General features: G+C 38.2%; 5 protein-coding genes across 5 annotated transcripts; 4 read left to right on the top strand and 1 right to left on the bottom strand.

Moving 5' to 3' along the window:
* Positions 1–48: 48 nt before the first annotated feature.
* On the bottom strand, positions 49–1383 carry LOC104824255. Its single transcript, XM_010556282.1, has 4 exons — positions 1202–1383; positions 1043–1112; positions 276–327; positions 49–201 (listed from the first exon to the last, which is right to left on the bottom strand). Exons 1-4 carry the CDS (start codon positions 1381–1383, stop codon positions 149–151), a joined length of 357 nt encoding a protein of 118 aa, XP_010554584.1. The 3' UTR covers positions 49–148.
* A 903-nt stretch (positions 1384–2286) lies between these two features.
* On the top strand, positions 2287–4834 carry LOC104814366. Its single transcript, XM_010542413.2, has 3 exons — positions 2287–3159; positions 3636–3908; positions 4276–4834. The coding sequence occupies exons 1-3, from the start codon at positions 2554–2556 to the stop codon at positions 4540–4542; spliced, it is 1146 nt and encodes a 381-aa protein (XP_010540715.1). The 5' UTR covers positions 2287–2553; the 3' UTR covers positions 4543–4834.
* Positions 4835–5525: 691 nt separating this feature from the next.
* On the top strand, positions 5526–7884 carry LOC104814291. Its single transcript, XM_010542304.2, has 2 exons — positions 5526–6292; positions 6366–7884. The coding sequence occupies exons 1-2, from the start codon at positions 6097–6099 to the stop codon at positions 7859–7861; spliced, it is 1692 nt and encodes a 563-aa protein (XP_010540606.1). The 5' UTR covers positions 5526–6096; the 3' UTR covers positions 7862–7884.
* A 1597-nt stretch (positions 7885–9481) lies between these two features.
* On the top strand, positions 9482–18397 carry LOC104824249 (E3 ubiquitin-protein ligase SHPRH). Its single transcript, XM_010556268.2, has 19 exons — positions 9482–10645; positions 10722–10922; positions 11053–11114; positions 11307–11781; positions 12140–12340; positions 12508–12763; positions 12838–13069; positions 13202–13362; positions 13433–14269; positions 14612–14778; positions 15139–15355; positions 15447–15653; positions 15815–15931; positions 16027–16269; positions 16602–16803; positions 16977–17179; positions 17297–17448; positions 17545–17797; positions 17887–18397. The coding sequence occupies exons 1-19, from the start codon at positions 9849–9851 to the stop codon at positions 18166–18168; spliced, it is 5265 nt and encodes a 1754-aa protein (XP_010554570.1). The 5' UTR covers positions 9482–9848; the 3' UTR covers positions 18169–18397.
* Positions 18398–22290: 3893 nt separating this feature from the next.
* Positions 22291–24301, top strand: LOC104814214 (probable WRKY transcription factor 54). The gene is made up of 3 exons (XM_010542184.2): positions 22291–22824; positions 23331–23432; positions 23661–24301. The coding sequence occupies exons 1-3, from the start codon at positions 22454–22456 to the stop codon at positions 24070–24072; spliced, it is 885 nt and encodes a 294-aa protein (XP_010540486.1). The 5' UTR covers positions 22291–22453; the 3' UTR covers positions 24073–24301.
* The last annotated feature ends 336 nt before the right edge of the window (positions 24302–24637 follow it).

Genomic DNA, 24637 nt, shown 5'->3' with positions numbered 1-24637 from the left:
TATATATATATATATATATATACACGTAACACGTTGTTAGCATCGCTTATAACGTGCCATTGACAACCGAAGACAAATAAAACCAAGACAGCATGTGATGCAGGCTGATTGAACGTATCAATGCTGCATGAGGATTATATGTGTTCTATCAATATATGTATATACTTGTGTTTGCGCGTGTAAACGTTGCAGATTCTGAATCTGTACGCATATATATATACGTAAGTGTTTGAAAAGATAAGTCATCAGAGTTCAGGCAGTGAAACAAGTTTTACCTGTAGCAGTAAGACCTACCCCGTAGGGTAAAGTGAGACGCAGCTGATGGGTCTTGTCAAGAAGACAAGCAAGAGATTAAATTAGCCCCAACTATTCATATCGATTAAATGAAGGTTTTAATTCAAAGTGAAATTAAAATATTAAAATTGGTTTCAAATTCAATTAGGCGATGACATCCCTGTGCAAACGAACAGTGTTCTACATATATATATGAGATTATATTGATATTTAACAATAATAGCTAGTTTTGGGTATACACCTAAGGAGATAGATCCAAAACATGCGTGAAGGAAAAAAGATTCCACCATAGACATTGCAGATCATGACAGAAGAGGAATAGCTTAATTTCAAAGAGAAGACCAAAGGGTGAACTAAAAAGACATTGCTGACCAGATTTATCACGAGTTAAAATTGTTGAATAAAATTATTAGAGATTAAACTGAATGCGAAAGAAGAAGAAACGATTCCGGGATTTGAATAACTTCCAATGATTCTGGAGAAACCTCTTCATCAATCACATGCTTGAGTTTATCCCAAAGTTATATAAAAAAATCCATTTTTTCCGGACACGATGGGTATAGGGATTATGAGATAAACATAGGTTATTAAAAAAGGGGGAAAAAACCCTAGAACCAAGATTCTGCAAAACAAGAATCTAATCTCTCGGGGCAAAAGAGCAAGAAAAAACAGATCAGATCTCAAGCAAACACAGACATGTATATATATATATATATGTATGGAATGACCAGACAAAGGAAACCCTTACATCGTTCTTGAGCGAGAGTGGTGGTTGGATAGATACGGTCTGATGAAGGCTTTGCATCTGTCTGAAAACCCTAAATCCAAAAACACAGTAAAACAGTGAGGATCAACGACATAACAAAGCAAGAGGAGAAGAGGGTGAAAGCCGAATAGTTTTAATTACTTTTGCAGGGAAAAGTGTTTCAAGAAGATTTTTGCTGGAGAAAATAAGATAGCAAGAGAAGGGGATGATGACGACGACGACGACGACGACGACGATGATGATGGTGATGGTGATGGTGATGAAGGGTCATTGTCTTCATGGGAGTCAGGGAAAGCTAAAACTGTACCTTTAGATCTCATCATATCTCACATTCACATAAGAGAGAGAGAGAGAGAGGAGAGTTGTAAATCTGTGTGGAGGGGCTTTGGTCGTACGTAAAAATGTTTAATCTAAAATACTTTATTTTTATATATTTAAATTTCTACATAATTTTCATATAGTTTAACACCTTATTTTTTAAAATATAATTTATATAATACATGATACGCATTTATTATAACGTTACAAATAATATAAAATGTAATATAAAGAAATTAAAGTTAAAAAAAGCGTAAGTTGAAATTTGAAATAAAATATTAATTAAAATACGCGAGTATATATCCCGTATCATTCCAATGTTAATTCTAATATATTAGATCATCCGATATTATAAAAATAAGTTTTGATGGTTACAAAAAATATGGAAATCGAATTGTATAAAACTATAAAGGAGCATGATTAAAAGTGTTGTCATTATGCATCCTAGAATCTCACAAGATTTGAACACGAATTCCTGTGATTGTTTTTTTTTTGTTTTTATTTGGTCCTTGTATATTAAAATAGATATATACTTATCACGAGTTTGAATATTAAAAAGACACAGTTATTCGTTTTATAATAGATAAGCAGACTGCCAAATCGTGAAACGAATCTTTTTATTTTTCTATTTTTTTATTTTATAGAATTCAACATACGTACCTGTATATGGTGGAAAAAAATACTGTTGTAGATTATCGCATCTTTTATTTTACAAAAAAAATAATTTATTTGAAAATCCTATATGTATATAATTCCATTTACGCACGTGGAAAAATATTCGAGCATCTTTTTTTAGCTTGCAACGGGCCCAACGGACCCCAAGGAAATTGGGCAACTTAATCGGCTCAATACCCGACCCACCCGACCCGTTTTACATTTCCGATTCGAATGACGTCAGAATAGTGGATACCCATTTCGGTGACTCGCCATCGGCAGCTCGGGGAATGGGAAGACGGTGGTTGTTCCCATGGGATTGAAGATACGAGCATGATCCTGCCTTTGCAATCGGAACTTCGACTCTTCGATCGGAAATTGATCGTATCTTCTCCGGAATTTAGCGATCAGACTTGATCAGTTTCACTAAACCAGGTAGCTTTCCCTTCTCATTTTGAATCGCCGGCGATATTACGGTTGGATCTTTGTTCGAGTTTGTGCGATCGATCTAAAGGTTAAAGATGGTGAAACCCTCTAGTTTTAGAGTAGTTCAGGGGCTTGTTCGTCTGCATTACGCTCGGGTCAACCCGGTAACCATTGGCCGGTCAAAACCCTCACCCTCGCCTTCTCCGACCGTTTCCTCAAATGGGGTTTCTCAGATCCAGTCAAGGTTCAGTTTTCACAGCTTATCTTCAAAACCCAATTCGACAAATGTGGGTTTATCTCAGATTCTGTCCTGTCCGATGCTCGTTCCTCGGGTGCAGCATTGTGGCCCAGCCTTGGTTAAGCCTCGTGTCAATGTGAATTTCTCATCAGCCTTGAGGTTATTCACTACTAAGAATTCTGGATTCGGTCGAAAGATCAGTGGGGATTTCACGAGAAAGGTTGTTGATAAGCCTGTGAATGCTGTTACTTCGACTTTTTCAAGATACCGTGAGGCGATAGGGTTGCACTTTGATGCATTTTGGAAGAAGAATTCTCTGTTTCTGTTTGGAGGAGGAGCGGTTTTTGTATGTATTTTGCTGTGGAGGATTATGTTTGGCATTGCCAACACATTTGTCGGTCTCTCAGAAGGCATGGCCAAGTACGGGTTTCTTGCACTTTCCTCTGCCATTGTAGCTTTTTCTGTAAGTTCTGCTAGTTCTTTTCAGTGTAGTTCATCTTTATATGGTTTGGCAATGCAATTTATTCTTCTGGATGTTTTACCATCTCTGTGTTATGAAATTTCCCTGGATCAAATGTCAAGTAGGTTGTGTTAAGTCATGATTTCCTAACTGTGGACTTGATTTAATAGTGTCTGGATATGGAAACTCCTTGCTGTGTAATGAGTGTTTGGTCAGTACATGGGAACTGGTGGTATTGGTATAGGTGTTTTCTGATTGTTATTCCGTGTCCCTTTATGTGATCGTCTATTCTATGAGAAACAGAAAAGGCAATGAAGTGTAGGTTATTAGTTCTTCTTTCACTATCATGTTATGCTTCATAAATCTAAACCCTTTGAAAAGCCATCTAAACCGTGTTTTCGGTTATTCAAAATTCTCCATTTCCTATATCTCATGATGATATCATTCCTTAACCACTATCCAAATTTGTTTAATGTCAGGGCTTATACCTCCGCTCAAGATTCACAATAAATCCCAATAAAGTTTACAGAATGACCATGAGAAAGCTCAATACAGCAGCTGATATTCTTGAAGTTATGGGTGCTCCTCTGTCGGGATCAGAGTTGCGGGCTTATGTGATGTCAGGTGGTGGCATCGCATTCAAGAACTTCAAGCCGACCATTAGGAGCAAGCGTTGCTTTCTCATCTTCCCCATTCGGGGTTCTGAGAGAAAAGGACTTGTCAGTGTTGAAGTCAAGAAAAAGAAAGGCCAGGTTTTCTTCTTCTCAAACTATCTCTTCACACAGGCTCCCATTTTTTGTAGCATTTTTCTATGAGCTAAGTAGTAGCATGACATTATTTTGTTAAAGATTCTTATTCGTTAAGAACACGCAGTCTAAGAAAATTGTTGCGAAAATTCAAATCTGTGTGCACTAAATTTAACTCAGCCCTGTAACCTCAACAATTGGGTACTTAAAATCGATGAGAAAGCTTTGTTTTGGGTTTAGCTGCTTCATTAGATGCTTAGGTGCTTCTATTTCTCACATCATGGATACTCCCTAATAGCTGTCTGGGTCTTCAACACGTGTCTACCTGTAAAGACATCGATGTGATCCTCATGTTCATTTATCTGCTTTTCAGTACGACATGAAACTGCTGGCAGTGGATATTCCGATGGTGACTGGCCCTGACCAACGTTTATTCCTAATTGGGGACGAAGAAGAATACAGGGTCGGTGGTGGGTTGATCTCTGAGTTAAGAGATCCTGTTGTGAAAGCCATGGCTGCTACCAAGGAGTTTGAGAATCTTGACAGAATCGAAGAGGAGGAAGACGCCGAGAAAGAGCTACAAGAAGCCGAAAGAAAGCACCGAGAAGAACTTGAGAAGCTCGAAAAAGATGCTTCCTAATTCCCGGATTGGTTGGTTTTTTCCTCTCCAGAACTCGAAAAAAGCATACCCGACAATCTTTTGGTATTTCACCAGTGGTTATGGAAGAACATCTTCTTCAATCCGTTCGGGAACCGAGTTTGTTTAACTTCAATTCAAAGATTTGATGAATAAATTTTCTGGGTCATTGTGTTCTGCTTTCTGTTTTGTCTGAAGATATGTTCTTCGCAGTGGCAAAAGACACAACAGAACAGGGAAACGGTTAGTGTTTCAAGATGATGAATTGCATGGTGAAAACCGGCTTTCATTGCTATGATTATGTTCACTTCGAATTTCCAATGCGTAGGAAGAATGGTCGTTGTCGTGGATCGGAGATAGTCGTTGTGGATCTGATACTTTGTTTTTATTTATTTTTTTTAAAAGAAAAGAAATATCGATGATCTAGAATGATATTAATAAGCTTGTAATTTATAACATATTAAATAAAAAAACCGAAATAAATAAAATAAACGTGTCTATATAAATAATTTTGAAAGAAAAAAATAACACAACCGTATCTTACTGGCCTACAATTTATTATTTTCGAATTTAAATTTTCCTTAAAATATTATCATTTAATTTTTATATGCATTTTTTTATTTAATTTAGATTCAATATTGATTTAAAATAGTCTTTAATTAATTTATAAAAAAATTATGATTTTTATAAATTAATTCTAAAAATTTATTACCGGGATATATTGTTCAAATCTATTTAATTTGGAGTATTATAAAAAATACCTTTATTTTACTATTTTGATTTCCACACATACTTTCTCCAACTGTGATTATGTAACCCGAAATATAGTGTGGTTACATTTTGATCTCATTGCTTATAACGTTAAATTTATGATGATTTAATCAAATGATTAATAAGATATACAATGTATGAATATAATGAATTAGTGTGGTCACTATAGATTTAATGTTATAATCAATAAAATCAAAGTGTAAAAAAACTGTATTTTAGATCACATCGTTCACATCATATTGTCTAATCATTGCCAACAAAAAAAGATTTTACCACCAAATAGGCAAATAATATAAATAAATAAAAAGAAGTTGTCAAAGGAATATTTCTTCTCGATTTCCAAAGTTGACAATGCAAATGGCAGAGACCTCAGCTTTGTCTTTCAATGGCTTTTTGGCGGCAATCAATGCCCTGTAACTAACTGTCGTAAGGACTTCTTCTCTTATATTAAACACAGTCTCTTTGACATAATTTTCCAGGAAAGGGAAAAGCTTTGTACTGCTTGTTGACATAATAATAATCACCAGCGCAAGAATCCTCAGACATGAAGCAGAAGCAGAAGAAGAAGAAGAAGAAGAAGAAGAAGAACAGATCCTTTAATCCTTGTTCCGACAAAACCCAGGAATCTCTCGCTGTCTCTTCATCCTCCCCGAGATTCCTCTCCCTTCTCCGTTCTAAGGTCGCTTCCTCTTTTTCTCTCCCCTTCGATTCTTCTCCGACTCTCACTGTGTCAGACAATGTTCCAAGTTCAAATCCTGGGAAATGTGACTTGGGTTTTGTCTTTCAATGGTGCTTTGTCAAATGTTGCGGCTTTCTGTTGGTAAAGAACTCAAGCTTTTTCTCAGAAACTTGACGAAGAGAAAGAACAGAGAAGGAACTCTTCAAGCTAGACTTGGGAGATGCCCCAAGTGCCAGAAGACTCTCCAGGAACCAGAAGATTCACCTGCCCATAGATGCAGTAGATGTGAAACTGCCCTTCAATGTAATAGAGACAATCTGAATCTGTATATGTTTCCTGAATGTTCTTGATGCTTAACCTCTTCCTTTTGGTGCAGCAAAACATTCGAAATCAGAAGGGAAAGTTGCCCGGATCAGTGATATCTCTGTGTCAGAGGCTACTCTCCTTTCTGCTGAACAATGTGATTTCAGAGCAGAGGATGATCCTGAAGATGACGGTTCTAAGGTAAGGAAAACACAACATGTGTATGATCCACCTGCATCATCTTCTCGTACCAGAAGTTATGATTCAGAAGCTGCTTACGAGCATGAGAAATCCGATTTTCGCAAAGAGTGGCTGAGAAGGGGCAAGTTCCCTGTCACCAGTGATTCTGATATGCTCGTTCATGGCAGATCCTCTGCATATAGCATACGATACAAGAGTCTACCTCCTGTTCCCTTCTATCCAGCGAGCTCTTCCCTGTCTTCTTCCAAGCAGAGAAATTATCATCAACTGAAGCATTTCAGGCAATACGAAAGAGAGGGATGGTCCGGAGAGACATCTAGTACCTCATCGATCCATTTCTCGGGGGAAACAACTGATTCAAGGTACTACCAGCTGTTGTCTGGACAATCACCAGTGCGCCATTTTCGGCACCAAAGATTCCCAGGTCAGAGTTTCTACGATTATAGCAGCTCTTTCATGGCAATTCCACTTCGTTCTGAGCGTCCTTATCCAGTGTGGAGTTCCAAGACTGAGTCATGTAGCCAGAAAGGTACTTGCAGTGACATGAATGGTGATGTTAAGGAGAGGATTCCAGTGGTTAAGCGTCATGTTCTTCCTACAGCAGGTGGTGCCCCTTTTGTAACTTGTTACTATTGCTCGGAACTTCTGCAACTGTCTCAGGTGTTTCTCCACTGCAAAAAGAAGAGATACCTGGTGAGATGTGGTTGCTGTTCAGGAGTGCTTAAGTTCTCTTCTAACGTTTTGGATCCCTGCCCGAGTCATCGTGATGATAGTGATAGTAGTGATCATCTGGAAGATCGGGGTTCAGCTTCAGTAGATCACAAGGAATGTTGTCCGGACAAGGGTCATCTGTCATACTCAGACAAAGATTGTGAAGATTCTGTCTGTAAAAGTAGATTGAGTAATGATGGCGAGCTAGTCAGTCCGCTGAAATCTTTGGCGAAATCTCAGGATGCATATTCGGAACACTCCCATAATATGTATGAGAATCCAAATGAAAGAAGTGATACTATTGATGCAGGAAAGGTGTCCATAGATGGATCAGGTGTTTCCATGGAGGATATTGGATACAAGAATGAGAAAACGAATGAAACAACAGAAGAAGAAGAAGCCAAGACAACTGAAGATAGACCGGTATCTGATATGGAAGCACCTGCAAAACTCGGTATCAAGAAGAAGGTTATAGCATGGAGAAGCCTCAAGAACAAGATGAATATGGAGGGGAAAGAACGTGGAGAGATACCACGGGAGATACACCCGGATTGCATCTGGAGGAATATGAAACTAACTACGAGAATCCGGAAGGAAGATTTAGCAAAGAATACGAATGGAACGATGGTGCAGAGAGAGTTCCAACATTTCGTTTAGATGAGTCTGAACTGGGAAAACTGTTTGGACCAGGCGAAGCCATCGAAGAAATATCAGAGATCTCTCTCTGGGGCTCTCTCAATGATCTGAAAATATCAAGTGAAGCACTTGAATCCAGTGACAACGCAAAAGAGAGACTTCTATCTGAAAACAAAACCAAACCGATAAAACCAGTTGAAGTATCCAAGCTCTGCCTTGGTGAACAACTTGGACATGAGGAGGAAACCTTAGCTGAAATGTTATATTCTTTGGATCTGTCTCGAGACATGATTGAGAAACCGAGGCAAACCCTCGAACCGAGAGCAGCAGCTGAAGAAGATAGATCAGATTTCAGTTCAAGGTTATGTTCAAATGATCATGAAAATTCAAGTAAAATGATAAAACTTGACGGTGAGACTGCAGAGCACACGCCTGGAGATCTTTCAGGGCAAATACAAGACGAGGACCACAAGTCGGGGTTAACCTTCGAACCGTATGCTCACCTCTGCACCACAATGGATCCCTCTGAAATCGTGGGCTTGCGTCATGCATTGTATAAAATGGAAAGTTCACCTCTACGGTCACCTCTGAGCTCACCACTGCGCTCCCACATAGTTTCTCCTCTTCGTTCCCCAGGAAACTCATCACCATCACTTTCTGATGTGTTGTTCTTCAGCAAAAGGTTTTGACGAAAAGAAACAGGTTTCGGGCATGTAGATGCTGTTGCAAGCCTCTCCCAATGGTTGCTCTATCTGACCACGCAGTTCAAGGCATCCCGTGCAAGTACCCTTTTTTCTGTATGTGAACGAGAATTTGTAAGTTTCCCAACAGGTAACAAAATCAGTGTATTGCTAGCTTCCCGGCTGGAAAAATAAGCGAGACATGAACCAGAAATAAAAGATACTTGCAACTAGTATTTCTATAAATCTGAACTCTGATCCTGAATCTGTTCCAACTTTATCCTGTCCGTGTTAGCTTCCAATGGAAGGTAAGCCGCCATCATCATCATCATCATCAATCTCATCATTTTTCTTCTTGATTTGAGGTCTGTCTTCCAGAACTTTCATCCCCTTCCTTCCTTTGACTTAGTTTTCGTTAAGACTACCGGCTTGCATGCACCACATACAAGACTTGAGGAATCAGCATAAGCTGAAACGAGATGTCATCCACACTAAAACATAAGAAGAAAACCAAAGATGGAATAGGCTCTACCATTCTGGTGGCTTTTGAAGGGAACGAACTTGCTCAAAAAACAGAACTTGACAGGCAATACATGCTGCTGCTACTACCAGACTCGAGAGCCTTTTCCATTGGGCAATGCTCTGACCTTCCTCAAGCGTCAGGTTCTGCTCCATCGCCGCGTTTTTCAGATTCTTCCTCCCGCTTCCATTTTTTCGGTGATTCAAATCTCATTCACAATCAACTATAACTATGAACCGAAGTCAGAGCACAAAATCAGATGAAGCTCGAGATTAGGGTTTTGGTGTTGTTCTGTCCAAGGGACCCAGATCGGTCTCCAACGGTTATGTTATGTTTCTTCAGAGGGGCAGTTTCGTTATTTCTCGAGAGGTTGTGGGCAATTTCGTAATTTAGTATATCTGTCTACGTCGGTGACACCAAGCTCGTGCTTCGCAGATAAACCTGGAAATTTATCGCCCTGAATCAAAATGCGGCGGTTTGCGGCTCGCAGGCGGCGCGTGATTTCACCAGACCACCGGTTCCACCACCAAGCGACCATCCCCTGCTCCTGATTTGTTCGAGTCCTCTCTTTCACTTCTCAGGTTCGACAGACAAGCTCTTGCTTCTCGAGTTCGAGCATGGTACCCTGTAAATTCTCAGCTTATGTATCAGCGAAGCTTTGCGGCATCATCTCTATCGAAAATTCAATAGATTTTTCGCTTGATTCTGTTGTTTCCTCAACTGGGTATTGTAGCTTTGTTCATGTTCGTGGCGGTCGTGTGTTTGGTTTTATTGTTGCGTCAATGCGGTTTCTATTCTTGTTGTAGTGATGGGTAGGAGAAAACAATCCAAACCGCGCCGTTCAGTGGGTTCGATTACTCAAGCTAATGGAGAGTCTGATGAGAAGGAAGTAGCTGTTGCTGAGGGTTCAGGGCAAAAGGACTTTGTAGATATAGATAAGCCATATTATGTCAACATATGTTCTACTCATCCAGTTTCAGAACAGCATTTGGATATATCTGAAGTTGTTCTGATGAATTTAAGTTTAAGAGAACGTTTCTGCAGTTGCCGTTCGCTTGATGATGTTTTCCAGTGCCCTGATTATTCCTTGAGGTTTCGGGTGTGCAACGTGAGTCAGTTTGTTGATCGGATTAAGCTTGGCCACTGGCCGGTTCTCTCCTCTGGTGATGTTACCCTTGAATTGATAGATAAAAAGGTGTCTGACGATGCAGAGGCTGACTCAGTGGTTTGGTCGGCGGGTTTTGACGGTCCAGGTGAAGGTGTTTCAGGTCTTGTCCATCTTTCAAGTTTGGAGTTTTTGACATTAAGGTTATTGCCGGGTCTTCAGGGGCTGTCTTCTCCTAGAGTTAGAGTTGAGATGCTTCAGAAGGCCTTTGATTCTTGTGATTCGCTTCTTGACAACACGAGACAAGTATGGAAGAAGAGTATGATGAATGTCATATTTTGGCTGCGCCCAGAGATGATGACATCAGAGGTCAGATACGGGACAAAATTAAATGCGACAGAAACTGAGATGTCACAAGTGACGGAAGCTGAAACTTCTCACTCCAATAAACAGCCAAGATTCGATGTTGCTGCATTTTATGAAGCCATAAAGCCATCAAAGTAAAGTTGTTATATCTGTTTAAGCACATTACTGTCTCAACGTTATTCTCCAACTTTTGGTGTATTCTCTATCCAGGATGGATGCGACGCTTGGAGATGACATCCCTGATTTGCTTCCAGCCCTTAGGCCATACCAGCGGCGTGCAGCATATTGGATGGTGCAACGAGAGAAAGGAGATCCTGTACAATTGACAGAGGAGGAGAGCCCATTTTCTCCTCTGTGTATCCCTGTTGGATTCCTCGACTCTACTTCAAAAATGTTCTATAACCCATTCAGGTCGGTACAAGAGAAATCTAATTAACTACTTTTTTGCAGTATGAGTTCTTCTCAGTAGAATTTGTTGTTTAAAGAACAGCTGGCTTCGAGCTGTTTTTTTTTTCTTATATCATGGTTTGGTTGCATTTAGTGGGAATATCTCATTGGTACCAGAGTATTTTTCACCTCAAATCTTGGGCGGTATCCTGGCTGGTAAGTACAGTCTATTTTTTCTTCCATATCTAAGCAGCAGAATAAGACTTTCTTTAGAAAAGAAGAAATTATTTGGACTTGTAGTTGCATGTAATATATTCTCGAGCCATATGTTTTGCGGCCATATCTATATACTTTCATTAAACGTTCATGTTATTTTATTCCTAATGTGGTCAAATATGATTGCAACAGATGAAATGGGTCTGGGAAAAACGGTTGAGCTGCTTGCTTGCATCTTCTCTAATCGGAAACCAGCCAAAGATGGAATATCTGAATCTAATATATCATCAGTTCCTGATGAGCAGAAAATTAGCCTGAAAAGATTGAAAAGGGAACGTGTTGAGTGCATATGTGGAGCTGTGAGTGAAAGTCGCAAATACAAGGGAATGTGGGTGCAATGTGACATATGTGATGCTTGGCAGCATGCAGACTGTGTAGGTTATTCCCCCAAAGGGAAAGTTAAGAAGCATAACCAAGATATAGATGGAAAAGTATCACCAAAGAGAAGGAAAGAGGGTCCAATGAAAATTGAAGTTAGAGAAGGGGAATATACTTGCAAAATGTGCTCCGAACTTCTACAAGTCACTGTCTCTCCCATCCCAACGGGTGCTACTCTTATTGTCTGTCCAGCTCCTATATTACCCCAGTGGCATTCAGAGATTACACGGTATCAGTTTTTTCTTTGTCGTTCTCTTTGCCAGGTTGAAAATTCATTTTCTTTCCGATTTCTTACTGCTTTCCTCCTGGTCTGAGACTTGTATTTCACAGAGTTAGAGCCTCATCCATGATATTACTGTCCAGATTCTCACAAAAAATGACTCTTTCTGTCAAGTGTCAATGAATATCATCACTAGACTCGTGAATTCCTCTTTCAAAAATCTTTCCTTGTTAGTTATTACCAAACTCTTGACCTAATGTGAATTGCATCTAAACATGATGCTTTTTCTCAATAAGTAATTTTGTCTACATTATTTCCTGCTTCATATAATGAAAGTAATGATTTTCGGTCATTTATCCTGTTGTAGTCATACGCGCTTGGGTTCCCTTGTAACATGTGTGTATGAAGGTGTGAGGAGTGCCTCACTCTCTGAAGCTCCTATGGTTGACATCAGTGAACTTGTCAATGCTGACATCATTTTAACTACATATGATGTGCTGAAAGAGGACTTGTCACATGACTTCGACAGGCATGATGGTGATCGGCATGTTCTTAGATTCCAGAAAAGGTGTGCTTCAAAAACGGTTGATATTTTGGATTTTTGGTCTGTGGCACTTTTCTCACAAGATCAGCACATGTGATTTTCAGATCGAAATGTAGGAAAGAAAAGTTTATTTTTTTGCAAGTTTTTGAATAAACCGTGTTTTTTATACATGTCTGTCCACTTATTGACAGGTACCCAGTCATTCCTACTCCACTAACCAGAATATTCTGGTGGAGGATTTGCTTGGATGAGGCCCAAATGGTAGAAAGCAATGCAGCTGCTGCAACAGAGATGGCGCTGAGATTATATACTAAACATCGTTGGTGTATCACCGGAACTCCTATACAACGCAAACTTGATGACTTATATGGACTACTAAGATTCCTTAAAGCAAGTCCTTTTGATGTTTCAAGATGGTGGAGCGAAGTGATAAGAGACCCATATGAGGTTTAGACCGAACTAATATTTAAATCTGTGTTTGTTTGATCGTTTTCTATCTAATATCATTCTTGCTTGTTCAGAGGCAAGACACAAAGGCCATGGACTTCACACATAAAATTTTCAAACAGATTATGTGGCGTTCATCAAAGCTCCATGTTGCTGATGAGTTGCAGATTCCACCTCAAGAGGAATGTGTCTCTTGGCTGACGTTTTCGGCAATCGAAGAGCATTTCTATAGCAGACAGCATGAAACTTGTGTGAGTTATGCCCGTGAAGTTATAGAAACTTTGAAACAAGATATTCTCAAAAGAGGTACCCTTGGCTGCGGACAGTGTCTTCCATACTTCCTATCTTTGCCTTTTTCTCTTGAAAGTTCTCTCTGAGAAGCTGAGGTGCTTCTATCTTGGCTAATAAGCTCTTTATCTTCCAAATTAAACTCTCCAGGTCAAAAATTTTCTGATAATCCTTTGATCACGCACACGGAAGCCGCAAAATTATTGAATTCTCTCTTGAAGTTACGTCAAGCTTGCTGCCATCCTCAAGTAGGGAGTTCTGGTTTACGTTCTTTGCAGCAAACTCCAATGACTATGGAAGAAATCCTAATGGTGGGTTCTGCAAGATTCTTACTTTTCTCTGTCCTTGCTATTTCTTTCTGCTAATGGAGATTTTCCTTAGGTTCTTGTGAAGAAGACCCAGACAGAGGGAGAAGAGGCGCTAAGAACATTAATTGTTGCTTTAAATGGTCTTGCAGCAGTTGCCATGCTTAAGCTAGAATTTTCTCAAGCAGTAGGATTGTACAACGAAGCATTAAATATAACTAATCAGCACTCTGAAGATTTTCGTCTTGATCCGTTGTTGAATATTCATATTCTTCACAATCTAGCTGAGATACTGCCCACGGTTAAAAGCTACGAAGGGAAAGTTCCCGCATTAGGAAGTCTTAAAAAGGCAGTAGATTCAGCTGATGATGATCAGAATTCTGCAAAAAGACAAAGGGTAAACGAGCCAGAGAATTTAGGTCCTGTTCCTCAGCGGACTGCACAACATTGTGCCTCTTGTGTTCCAGAAAATGGTTTAAAGGAAGATGAAGAGTGTCAAGCACTGAAATTAGGTTGTCAGACTTTAAAAGCCAAGTATTTATCTGGATTCTATTCAAAGCTTTCTGCAGCACAGCAGGAAGGTCTGGGAAAAACGGTTGAGCTGCTTGCTTGCATCTTCTCTAATCGGAAACCAGCCAAAGATGGAATATCTGAATCTAATATATCATCAGTTCCTGATGAGCAGAAAATTAGCCTGAAAAGATTGAAAAGGGAACGTGTTGAGTGCATATGTGGAGCTGTGAGTGAAAGTCGCAAATACAAGGGAATGTGGGTGCAATGTGACATATGTGATGCTTGGCAGCATGCAGACTGTGTAGGTTATTCCCCCAAAGGGAAAGTTAAGAAGCATAACCAAGATATAGATGGAAAAGTATCACCAAAGAGAAGGAAAGAGGGTCCAATGAAAATTGAAGTTAGAGAAGGGGAATATACTTGCAAAATGTGCTCATTTTATAGCATTTAATTTGCTTGGTGGCTCGTATATCTATTATGCAGTACTTTGTTTGTGACTTTCTTTTTCTTTTGCGGAAATAATTTATTTTGAAAAGATGTCTATTTTCATCTAATCAAGAAAGCAAAAATGGCATGATAAAAGAAATGCGTAGCCATTTATTTTGTCTCAAGAAAGTTTACATTTCCCTGGTTTATTGTTGTGTCAAGATCACACATATATGACATTTTAGGTGCCAAACTTCTTTGCTTTGAGCTCTCACCATTTGGCATAATGCTAACCGATGGAAAACCGTTTTTCTAGATTTGTGATGCATTGAGCGATATGGGAAAACAACATTCAAATTGGTGGCTGGACGCCCTTCAACTTGCTGGGCAAAACAAGGATTTCGCCGCTGAGTTGACCAGAAAGATTGAAGAGGCCATCCATGGGAACCTAAATAATTCAAGCTCCTCCAGAACAACTTCTCAGTTAGTGCATTCATTATGATTGACTGTTTTCACTTCTTCATGTTATTGTGGAAAAAAAACTATAATAGAGTTCTTTTTATTTTAGGCCTTTGGTTACTGAAATAGTGAACTTTCTGTCAGACTTTTTAGATCTAAGGGAAAAGAAAAGATAGATTGATATCATTCCCTAACATGTAAGAATACTTTACACAAATGTCTAGCGATAAGATCAATAGTTTTTAGCTTATATTGGTCGTTTTCTTCTTCATGATGTCTATTGAGAAATAATACTTCTATAGTTTTCGGTAGCTCATTTCTAGGGCACATTTTAGAGCTGACTTTCAATGGCAGCTAATGGTGGATACATGCATCATTTTTCAGCTTCAGAACTATACATGGCATGAAGTTTCATCTCCAGACTTTTATGGATACGTTGGAAGGCTCCAGAAAAAGGGTGATTGATAGGCTTCTAGAAATTGACCAGACAATGGAGAAACCAAATATTGAGGATATTGAGCGGATTACGAATTGCAAATATTGCCAGAAGAAGGATGATGGCCCCTTATGTCTTCACTGTGAACTAGACGAGCTATTCCAGGTCTGCTTTTTTTGCTAGTGTGTTCAATGCTATTTGTATTGATAATGACTGTTTGTCATCATCGTTACGTGTTTTGTTAAATCTTCCCCAGGAATATGAGGCGAGACTGTTCCGTCTTAACAGATCTCGTAGAGGAGTAATGGAATCTGCATCTGTGGAAGAGATGGTAGATATGCAGAAGAAGAAATCTGCCCTTAATCTTTTCTTCTCGGGTTTATCATCGAGAAACAAGGACTTGAATTCATCAAATGATGGAGACACTGAGCCGACAAAGAGAAACTCTGGTGATATCGTAATTGTGCGTCTCTTTGTCAGCGTTGTTCGACTTCATTCAATACCTGAATTTATAGCTTAGAAGAAAGCATCTATTTGCTTATGTTTATATGAAAGGTTAATACAAACTTTTACACAAATCACTTATTGTCTGATGCAAAAGTTACCTTCATTTGCTGATATTAGGTTTCAAAATCTCCATCCGAGATGGAAATAGCTCTTGGAGTTATACGAACCCATTGTAAAACCTACTTAGACAGGGAAGGCAAGTTGACAGCCACAAAACACATGCAAATGCTTGAGGTATGGCCTGAGGAATTTCTCTTTTTCTAGGTTTAAACACCTCATTGCTTTGATATCACCAACTGAGGAATTTCCCATTTCCTTTCACGATTAAGTGGATGCGCAAGGAATATGCACATGCAAGGGCCTTGTCTAGGGCACAAGCTCAGCTCCTGCGTGCCTATGATGAAATCAAGATGGCAACCATGAGATTACAGCTAAGAGAATTTGAAGATGACACTCAGATTTATGCTTTGAGCCTTGATGAGTTAGATGCAGCTAGCGTGCAGAACACAAACGATAAATTTCTGGCTCTATCATCGTTGCTTAGTACAAAAGGAAAGTTTCGTTACTTGAAGGTAAATCAGTAGCATGTTAGTGTGATCTATATCGATCATGTTTTCTCTTTTACTTCTTGGAGATAAGTCATTATGTCTGTGTTGCTGTCTATAGAGATTAACTTGTGGAATATCACCATACCGGTAGCAAAAATCGTCTTATCTTGGCATTTCCCGAATTCCAGCTCAGCCCTTTTGAAAATTTGATCCAGAAAGTTTAGATTTTGTTTTAGCGGGTACAAGTTCCCGAACATGGACTTGATACTTTGTGTTGGTGAAAAATCTTATATGCTTTTCCAATTCTTTACTCAATGGTTGTGAACACATTAAGAGAATATGTTTTTCTCTATCAGGAGTTGATGAAATCCAAACAGAAACAAGAATCTGAGATTCCAGATCAACAATCCTCACTGACACCGGAAGTTAAGGTTCCATCTTCCATTGAACAGAAAAGCGAAGGGCTACTGAAACCTGAGGAAGCATGCCCCATTTGCCATGAAAATTTATGGAATCAGAAGATGGTTTTCCAGTGTGGGCACACCACTTGCTGTAAATGTAATGCCTTTGGCTTTGTCCTCGCTTTATCGCAGGTCTTTGAGGGATTTATCGACTACCTAATGCATTTTCCTTCACCTCGGGTTATTTGGAGAATGCTTTCTTTCTCTTTTTCTCGTATGTAACTGATCAGAATGTCATAAAAGTCTATTCTTTTCTTATCATTCTTGCAGGCTTCTTTGCTATGACTGAGAGCAGATCAGGTCATGATACTCAGCAGAAATGGGTGATGTGTCCAATATGTCGACAGCATACAGATGTGGGAAATATTGCTTATGCTGATGATAGACGGAACAACGGATTCAATTCTTCCACAGATGAAGATTACAAAGAAGACGAAGCATCCTTCGTAGTTCAAGGTTCATACGGTACAAAGGTTGGCTTCCTGTATTCATCATCACCCTCCAATGATGCATTTATGCCGCTTTTTTCGCAGAATTTAGAGAAAAACAAGCATTTGATCCTCTTTTTTCCATACTCTTTTATCGGGTAGGTTGAAGCTGTTACTAGAAGAATCTTGTGGATCAAGTCTACCGACCCAGAAGCAAAGGTTCTTGTTTTCTCCAGCTGGAACGATGTTCTCGACGTGTTAGAGCATGCCTTTACCGGGAACGGGATCACCTTCATCCGAATGAAAGGAGGCAGGTAATATATATATATATATATAACAAACTGGACCCCCGAATTTCTCTGTAAGGGGTGTCTGAATCTGACATTGATGTCTTGCTGGAACTCCCACAGAAAATCACAGACAGCCATTAGCAAATTCAGAGGAGAAACTCAGAACCAGAAGAGAAACCCCCATAAGAAAGAGCCAAGATCGATCCAAGTTCTGTTGCTATTGATACAGCATGGAGCCAATGGCCTTAATCTACTAGAGGCACAGCATGTAATTATGGTGGAACCACTTCTAAACCCGGCGGCAGAAGCACAAGCCGTCAGCCGTGTTCATCGGATTGGACAAGACAAGCCTACTCTTGTTCACCGTTTCCTTGTCCGTTACCGTTCATCGTTTCTTCGACAAGACAAGCCTTACGCATTAGGCGATTGACTTTGTGTTTTATTTTCTTGCCCCGGAAATAGGTAAAGGGCACGGTGGAGGAGAGCATATACAAGCTGAACACGAGTAGAAACGTGAATTCCTCCTCCAACTCGTTCATCAGCGGGAACACGAAGAATCAAGATCAACCATTCTTGACGCTCAGAGATCTCGAGTCATTGTTCTCTTCAACCTCAGCACCAGACACAGGAGATAATTGGGACCAGACGAATCTGAGAGATCTGCCACCTTCCGTTGCAGCTGCCATGGCAGCCGAAAGGAGGCTCACGGAAAATGCTGCAGCCTCGTCATCAACTTTGTCTTGACAATGTACCATCCATATGAGCAGATCACACACAGTTTTAACACCCGGAATTCGATTCGAATCAAATGATTTATGCTGCCTCACCAAAAGCTTTGACGTGTTTGATTAATTCATTACATTTGCTCAGTTAGGTAGGAAGTACTGGACAAAAACATTATATATATATATATATATATATATATATGTATGTAAGAATTCTATATCACATATCTATCAAGTTCTTTTTCTTATTTTATTTTTTTGGAGAATAAAATTATTCGACCGCCTGGTCCAACGTTATCCACAATTCAAAGCCTCAGAGCAGAAACCGCGAACCGAAGCTGAAAGTGAAAGGACGGCTTCGAAGAGTGTGCCCGAATCTAAGCTCTTAATCTCACGCGTGCCTCTTGTTGTCTCACGCCACGAGCCAATCTTCAACCAGGTCGTGCCACGTGGTGAACCACAGCACTCAGACATCCAACTCCACAAATTAAGCCAATAGTTTTGATCCATTACTCTCTCTCCAATAAAATTATCATACGCAGCCCTCTATAATAAAGGCATGCAAGAGTGACTCAGCAGCACTTGCATTGGACCAACCCAAAAGGACCGGAACAAGAAGATCAAGAAACATGGAAGCAGTTACCATATTATGCAACACGAAACCTCGGCCGCCGTGTCTTCTGACCACGACCACGACCAGCAGGGCCACGTTCTTGAGACGACCGCAGAGGTTGGGCATGGAGAGAACACGCGGCAGGACACGGCTGGTGGCCGTGGGACCCAGGGATGACGCGGCAGAGTAGGAGGAGGATTTGGAGGAGGAGACATGGCGGAGATGTTGGAGGGTTTGGAGAGAGAGGCCATTATGGGTGGAGACGAAGGGAAAGACCCCATGGATTACGACAGGAGGGCCAGAATCTTCGACGAGAGCTCCAGAGTTTTCATGGCGGCCAAGCAACCCAATGATGATGACACCTTGATCTCAACCAGAGGTTTATCTATATAGTATGTTGTAATAAGAAGGACGTATAGGTCTCCACTTAATGGAGCATCTTTAATTTTAGAAAATTTATATTTTAATTAATTTTTTATTTGATTTTATTGATAAAGATCTATTTTTTTTTAAAAAAAGTTTCAATTTAATTAGATTTTTCATAATTAGCTTAGATTTAAATGTGGATGTAGTAATTTTAAAAATTTTCTACCTATTTGTTTTCATATTTTCTCAACCCAACCCAACTCGGAAACAACGAGCCGGTTCGCGACTCGCGAGTAGGCTCGGGGCGAGACTCATTTTTGCACTCTTGTGAATCTAGTTCAAATGACCATATCTACTCCCACTCACACCTTTGTATACACACACACATATATACACGTGTATGTATAATGTATGTTTTAAATGTTTGCTGTAGTGGATGAAATACGGTAGTGAACGAAATTATCTAAGATTCAGATATTGAACGGCCAAATAATGATTATATTGATAGATTCAACAATATATATATATATATATATATATATATATATATGGGCCGTAAGATTAGGAAATTACAAATACAGTGGCGATATTATAATTGGGGGGTTTGGTCAATTGTTACGGTGGATTCAACTCTTTTTTTTTTTTGTGGTAAATATTAATATATCCGACATGAATCATATTATTTTAAACAAAGCAGTTGTTACAGGGATCTTCATGTGTATTCAAATTAGCTATTTTTTTTAGTGACAACTCATGATCTTTTTTTTTATAAATTATAAATTTGTTTTTATAAATTTTCAAAAAAAAAATCACCGCCACCGTTGACTTCCTCTAGCACACCATCCAAGAAAAAGAATATTTTATATTCTTTTGTACCAACATTCAAATATCTTAATTTAATTTAATTATTGGTTGAACATTCGATTCTGTCTTCCGGAAACATTGCGTGCTTTTCACACACACACACAAACACACATATGTATATATATTGTTGAATACGACGGATAGATTATACAAAAGTTAAAAAATAAAATCATAGATAAATTTAGAAATACTCAAACAATGTGATCCCACTTTTACCGAACTTTACTGCCTATTGCTTGAAATTTACATCATAAATTTCGTATTTTAAGTGGGTCCACCATGACGCAGACATACAATTCATAGGCCGTATGTACTTTTTTATAAAAAAAATTATTTTCAATTCTCAACTTAATTTGTCTGAATTATTTCAGACATATCCATAATTAGCCAATATACCACGATTAATTTATTCCAAAACATATAAGTTAATTTTGTACTTATGGTTTTAATTAAAATATTTAACAAGTCTCCTAAATAAAAAATTTAAAAATTATTTATCATATTTTTGACACTATCTTTGATTATAATTTTTTTTATAGACTTGTATATATTATTTCTAGAGAGAGAGTTCATACAACAACGGGACCAAAAAATCAAGAATAATGTTTCGCAAAATATATATCTTTTGGAGGTTATGAAAAGTTCATTCAACGACTATATATTATATACAAACGAACAATAAGCAAGTTACCATCAAGCCGAAGATGAGTATTTTTAATTAAGATTATAATATACGTAAACCTTTTTCTAATAGAAAAAAACAGGAGCATAGTAATTAAGTGCCCCAAAACTGGCTTAATAAATGGTGGTAATCAATCATTTTCCCTAACAATTTCCTAACATAGCAATAACGGTAACTAGAATTCAAACACCTGTATAAAGAAAAATACCATTGACTAAATAATTTGGTTACTAATTTTTAATGACACTTTTTTTATTAAAAAAATATTCGAATAATATGATAATTATATGTAGTAATAATAAGCATTCTTTTAAAAAAAGGAAAAAGTGCATATATATGTATATATATATATAGTTCATTTATGTTGTCAATAGTTATTTTATTTGTCGAAGAATGAAGTTTTATATTTTTTCGGTTCGACCCACCTAAATATCTCATAATATAAAAAAAATTATATTTTCCAAATAAAAAAAAAAGATTTATCATTTGTAGTAGCTGATTGAGATCGTTTTTTATTATTTTGTTTGGTCCTAAAATATTATCAAATCTGTCTATTTTTTTTATAGTCACCTCATCTATTTATTCATTTAAGAATCTAGTGTGGACATGGACGGTTACCAATACCATCATATCTCACTAAAATAAAAGCAGAAAAACACTGAAAAGTACAACAATGGGAACGGATTTCGTCCTGTCCGAAAGTAAAAATAAAATCTTGTCCAAATTATTTCTATAGAAAGAAAAACAAAAACTCAAAATATACTCTCGTTATGTACTTTAAAAAAAACAAAATTTATATTTTAAAAAATATCTATTCAAAACCCCAATTACTCGAGATACCAGATTTAGGCTTTGAATGGAGATGGTTTTTATTTTGGGTTTTTGGTTTTAGTTTTTGGATTTTGGTTTTTAGTTTTTGGTTTTTGGCTTTTGGATTTTATAATATTTGAAAGCTCAAAAAAAGTAGCTTTTGATTTTTCATTGATTTTTTCACTAAAATGGCTTTCCAAATTTTTAGGAAAAGTAATTTTGTAAAAACTTGAATGTTGTTTTTTTTGTTTTTGGATTCTAAAAACTCCAAAAACTCCCACCATTCAAACCCTTAACTTTCATTTTCAGAAGAAAAAAATCCAGAAATGATATATATTTATTAATTTGTCAAACTTAATCAGAATTAAAATTGTTTTATAACTAATACCATTTTAAGAAACTTGATTCAAAACTTCAATTAGTGACATATTGTACACAATTCTTTTTATCAAAACATCCAAAAAAATTATAATATTTATTAATTCATCCATTTCAAACCTAAATAAAAATACTTTAGAATTGTAAATTTACATCGGAAATATGTTTTAAAACTAATTAATATTTAAATATAAAAAATTAAAGAGTTTCCCTTGCCCCCTATCCTTCGGATATAAAACGAATTTTAAATAATATTTTTTTTGGAACTTTCTGATTTTTTCTCGAGAAATATGACGTCATATGTATTACGTCAGCAATAACCTCATAACCAAAATGGTTTGTGGGGGTTAAATTCTACCTTCCTTCCCACTCTCTTCCTCTCATCTTCCCAATTCTTCTTCATCGTCTTCTCTCTCTCTCTCTCTCTCTCTCTCTCTCTCTCTCTCTCTCTCTCCTCTTTCTCTGTGTCTTAACCTAAAAATCTTATCTTTTTCTCTCACCTCCCCCACTATATTATACACTTTTCACCGCTCCCCTTTCGATCATATAATCATTAAACGCACAAAAAAAGTAAAAGCCAACTCCATTTTTATGGACATTAGAGCTTTAAAGCAAGAAGTTGCCAAGCAACTTGTTGAAGGCTACCGGTTCGCCTCTCAGCTTCAGATTCTTCTCTCTAAGAATCCCGATCATGGTCCCAACGACCTGAACCGGATCGTATCCGGTTCGGGTCCGGTGGATGAGCTCATGGCCAAGATCTTGGGTTCTTTCGACAAGACCATCTCTGTTCTGGGTTCTTTTGAGCCCGTCTCCGTTGCTGTTCCCGTCGATGGCTCCCGGAATACTTCTTCCGGCGACTCTCCGGCGGCGGCGGTTTCCGATGGGCGGTGTGAGAATTCCGGTGACTGTAGGAAGAGGACGTTGGGGGTTAACAAGGGCAAGAGAGGGTGCTACAAGAGACAGTAAGCTCTCTCTCTCTCTCTATTTCTCTCTCATGATTTTCTTTGGGATCGTGTTTGATGATAGTCCATGAATATTTCGTGGATCCAATTTTTGTCCTCTCTTTTTTTTTTGGGGGTGGATTTCGACAACTGTTGATGCAGCTTTTCCACATGTAATTACTGTTCGTACCACCATGTTTACTGCTACATATTGAACTGACATTTCATAAAGGGTTATAATGAGAGTTTGGATTGGTTATTGACAGAAAGATAAAATCCATTTTCTTTCCCATGACAATAATAGTTGAGTTCCGCAATCTCAGGCTGAGTTCAGACAGCAGATCTACTTTTAGAAACCTAACCAAAGAAGCGGCTTTCTTGGTCAACTCCTGACACAAGATCCATCCATTTGGACAAAGCAATTCGTCCTATATATATTTAACCTATGTTTTTTTAATTATTATTGTTCTCGCTTTCTTTGTGAATCATACGTGTGATTTAGACTTTACGTTATTATATAATTGCAGGAGGAAATCGCAATCATGGACAGTAGAGTCCAACACATCTGAAGATGCTCATGCTTGGAGAAAATATGGACAGAAGGAGATTCTTAATGCTACATATCCAAGGTCCTTAATCCATATATATATATATATATATATATATATATATATATGTATATGTGTGTGTATGTGTAGATGCGTAAATCTAAGTATTCTAGAAGCATACAAGAGAGCACACATGTATATTTACATAGATAAAAAGGCTATAAACAGTGTTATTCTTTTGTCGTTTACACACACACACACACATATATATGTATAGTTTATAAGAGATTTTGGTTGTGAATGTTGCAGAAGTTACTTCAGGTGCACACACAAGAACACACAAGGGTGCAGAGCTACAAAGCAAGTCCAGAAACTCGAACATAATCCAGAGATGTTCCAAATCACATACATAGGCAACCACACATGCAACAGCCCGAACGAAGAGATTCCGGCCAAGATCGAGCCTTTCGAGATCGCCATGGATTCTGACAACACCACATGTGGTTCTTGCACCATTAATGACCAGATTAAAGCTAAGTTACAAGACGAAAACTGCAGTGACGTTACAGGAACTGTACTGAAGGAGGAATTAGAGGTGGATTGCGATGATCATGATCGGAAATACTACCAACCCACGGCCGAGGACTTGTCTTTGGTTTGGCAAGACTTGGCGTTTGATGAACATGATCTCATGTATGGATCCATGTGGGGAAACGAGTAAGTAATTCTCATGGTATATTGTGTATAGGTAATCGCCATTGGAGACCGCAACAACAAGGAGCTTTCCACCCAAACTTGGATAGTTCAACCGGTGACATGGATGTAAAGTATATGTCTCGTCCCGAATTCGAAATCCAAATTTAAAGAGAAACATTCATCCGAGTACTCAGTTGTAAAAAAAAAACAAACAGCTTTTTTTTTTTAATCTCGGATGCCTATTGTATTGTGTATATATAGGTAATTAATTATTAGGAATATAATTATCTATTATATGATGAAATTATATTCCTAACAGTAATCGAACTAGGAATCCAATATTGGACTTTGTAAAATTATATTTATAAGAGTGTTCTCTTTTTGTTAAAATTATGTTTTTGTTGTTCAATAAAACACCATAAATACGAGTGTGTGTGTGTATATATATACAGAAAATGAGCAATAATTTATTTGATTAGAGGGAATGTGGACGTGCAAGGGCTTGAGTTCTATCCGTAAATAAATAGTGGCTATGAATGCTTTGCCAAAAAAAACGAAGAAGAAGAAGATAGGATCGGACAAAGACACAG

The sequence above is a fragment of the Tarenaya hassleriana genome, unplaced genomic scaffold (genome assembly GCF_000463585.1).
Source record: "Tarenaya hassleriana unplaced genomic scaffold, ASM46358v1 Cleome1, whole genome shotgun sequence".
Lineage (NCBI taxonomy): Eukaryota > Viridiplantae > Streptophyta > Magnoliopsida > Brassicales > Cleomaceae > Tarenaya > Tarenaya hassleriana.
Note: the sequence above shows the minus strand (reverse complement) of the source record. Positions and strands in the feature narration are given on the sequence as shown.